A 2,882-nucleotide genomic window follows, 5' to 3' on the forward strand; every position below is an offset into this window, starting at 1 on the left:
GAGGACAGGCGATGCACCCCCCGCCCCCCGGGCCAGCCCCTCACGTCACCCTTGAGGTTGAGCTGCTGAATGGGGTCCCCCGGGGCTTCGTCCTGGCTCTTGTAGTAGGACAGCGTGGTCTCCTTGAACACCACCCAGTGCTGGCGGTACCCTTTCAGGGTCAGCTTCCGGGGCCTGAGGGGGAGGCGGGGTCAGAGGCCACCTTCCTCCTCTCTCCACACTGCCCCCCGCCCCCCGCGGGGCTGCCAACTCTGCCCCCCACTCACCGCAAGATGCGGAGATGGTCCTTCAGCTCTGGGATGGCGGTGAGGCTGTCCTGGGGAGGAGAGGAGTCAGCGGGCCTGGCTCTGGCTTGACCCTGACCCTGACCCACCCTGACCGAGCCCCTCTCACCAGCACATCCGTGCGCGCCGAGCCCTCCAGCTTCACCTCCAGGTTGCTCAGGGCTGCGTCGAGGTCGTCCAGCCCCGGGTCCGAGCCCGCGGGCTCATCCACCTCCCCGCTCTGCGACAGCTTGTTGATGTGGTACTGGGAGGGGCGCATGGCCAGGGCGGGCTCAGTGGGCAGCCCATCCGCCCAGCCCGGCCCTGAGCTGGGCTTCCCTGGAGATGGGGCCCCCACCTGGAGGACCCTTCCTGCCCCGGGCCTGGCCTGCACCCCTGCCACCCCGGGCCCCGGCCGCCTGGCACCTGCAGGGCTGCGAACACCATCATCTCCTCCTCGGTGCAGTCAATCTCCTCCAGCAGCAGGTCCCACCGCGCCTGCTCGTACAGCTGGGTCAGCCGCACCGGGTCTGTCTGCAGCCGTTGGGGGAGGGGGTGGGTTGGTCAGGTGTCAAGTGCCCTGAGCACCCTGTGCCCAGCCCCTGGAGCCTCAGCCCTCAGCCCTGCCCTCGGTGCTGTGGCAGCTCGCTGGGCGGCCCCACGTGGGCAGACGATCCCAACCCCAGCCTCACGCCCCCTCGGCCCAGGTGACTGGCACCTTTTCCCCTCGGAACTTTTGCTGAGGGCAGAAGGGGGACCGAGTAAACCAATCAATAAATAGGTAAAGTGATCCAAGAGTGTGATAAGAGCTATAAACAAAACAGCTGCAAAAAAGAAAAGGAAAGAAAAGAAAAGAAACTCTTTAAGCCATCCTATATTACTTTAACAAAAATTTAATTTAAAAGACATGCCCCCATTGGGAGGCGTGCAAGAGGCAGCCGATCAATGTTTCTCATTGATGTTTCTCCCTCTCTCCCTCTCCCTGCCTCCCTCTCTAAAAAATAAATAAAAACATTAAAAAAAGATGTTAATTGTACAAGAAATATAAATCAAAGTATATTAAAATTAGGAACTTTACCAAAATAAGCCATTAATGTGCTCGCTTTGGCAGCACATATATAAAATTAACCATTAGGAGAATGAAAAGGCAAAGCACAGAGTGGAAAAATATATTCATATTGATCGACAAGGTGCTCATACACCAAATACATAAAGAACTACAAAGCAGTATGAAAAAGACAGGGAAGTCAACATAAAAATTGGGGGGAAAACTTGAACAGAAATTTCACAGAAGAGGATTTCCAAGTGGCTAAGGGCCAAATGAAAAAGGGCTCAGCCGAAACCGGTTTGGCTCAGTGGATAGAGCGTCGGCCTGCGGACCGAAGGGTCTCAGGTTCGATTCCGGTCAAGGGCATGTGCCTGGGTTGCGGGCACATCCCCAGTGGGAGATGTGCAGGAGGCAGCTGATGGATGTTTCTCTCTCATCGATGTTTCTGGCTCTCTATCTCTCTCCCTTCCTCTCTGTAAAAAATCAATAAAATATATTTAAAAAAAAAAAAAAAGAAAAAGGGCTCAGCTTGATTAGTCCTCAGGGAAATGTAAATTAAAGCCACATAAAAAGCAGGTCCCTGGTTGTTTGGGGTCAGGTGTGGGGGGAGGAATGCCTACAAGTGGGCACTAGAGAACCTTGTGGGGTGACGCAAATGTTCTAAAATTGGACTGTGGTGACAGTTACTAAAAATAACCAAACTGAATGCTTACAATGGGGTGCCTTTTATGGCACCCAGACAGCGACAAGAGAATCATATCTCAGTACAGCTGTTTTGAATAACATATAGACCAAAACCAAGATGAGTGATCTTTACGCACCTACCAGAATGGCCACAGTGGAGAAGACAGGAAATGCCTTGTGCTGGGGAGGCTGTGGAACCACCCTGCTGAGGGGTGTCAGTTGGTACAACCACTTTGGAAAGCTGTTTACCTACCACAGTGTCTGCCCTGGGACCCAGCAATTCCGCTCGGGGTATGCGCCCTACAGAAATGTGTACCTGGCCCTGGCCGGGTAGCTCAGTTGGTTAGAGCATCGTCCCCATACACCAAGGTTGCAGGTTCAATCCCCAGTCAGGGCTCATACAAGAGGCAACCAATGAATGCATCAATAAGTGGAACAACGATTCCCTCTCTCTCCTAAAATCAATCAATATATAACTTTAAAAAAAAGTTAACTTCCCCATTTCTTAAAGAAAAGAAATGTGTACCTATGTTCACCAAAAGACATATGAAATGTCATAGTCCGTGTTCTTTTTTTTTTAATATATATTTTTTTATTGGTTTCAGAGAGGAAGGGAGAGGGAGACAGAAACATCAATGATGAGACAAAGTCATTGATCGGCTGCCTCCTGCACGCCCCCTACTGGGGATCGAGCCCACAACCCAGGCCTGTGCCCTTGACCAGAATCAAACTGGGGACCCTTCAGTCTTCAGGCTGACGCTCTATCCACTGAGCCAAACCCGCTAAAGCTGTTGCTGTTTTACAAACCTACCAGGACTATTTAACTCCTTAAGCCATCCTATATCACTTTAACAAAAATTTAATTAAAAAGACACACAAAAAGAACA

At 51.8% G+C, this 2,882-nt stretch overlaps 1 protein-coding gene across 1 annotated transcript in view; it reads right to left on the minus strand.

The window, feature by feature from the left end:
- Positions 1-2,882, minus strand: part of FERMT3 (fermitin family member 3) — an 11,989-nt gene that overhangs the window by 2,584 nt on the left and 6,523 nt on the right. The window contains exons 7-10 of the mRNA XM_023747355.1: positions 690-797; positions 394-528; positions 267-316; positions 45-174 (exon numbers count right to left, since the gene is read on the minus strand). Of these exons, the coding sequence (XP_023603123.1) occupies positions 45-174; positions 267-316; positions 394-528; positions 690-797 (423 nt within the window). The remainder of the gene's footprint in view (positions 1-44; positions 175-266; positions 317-393; positions 529-689; positions 798-2,882) is intronic.

This window comes from Myotis lucifugus, unplaced genomic scaffold (genome assembly GCF_000147115.1).
Source record: "Myotis lucifugus unplaced genomic scaffold, Myoluc2.0 scaffold_845, whole genome shotgun sequence".
In the NCBI taxonomy this organism is placed as follows: Eukaryota; Metazoa; Chordata; class Mammalia; order Chiroptera; family Vespertilionidae; genus Myotis; species Myotis lucifugus.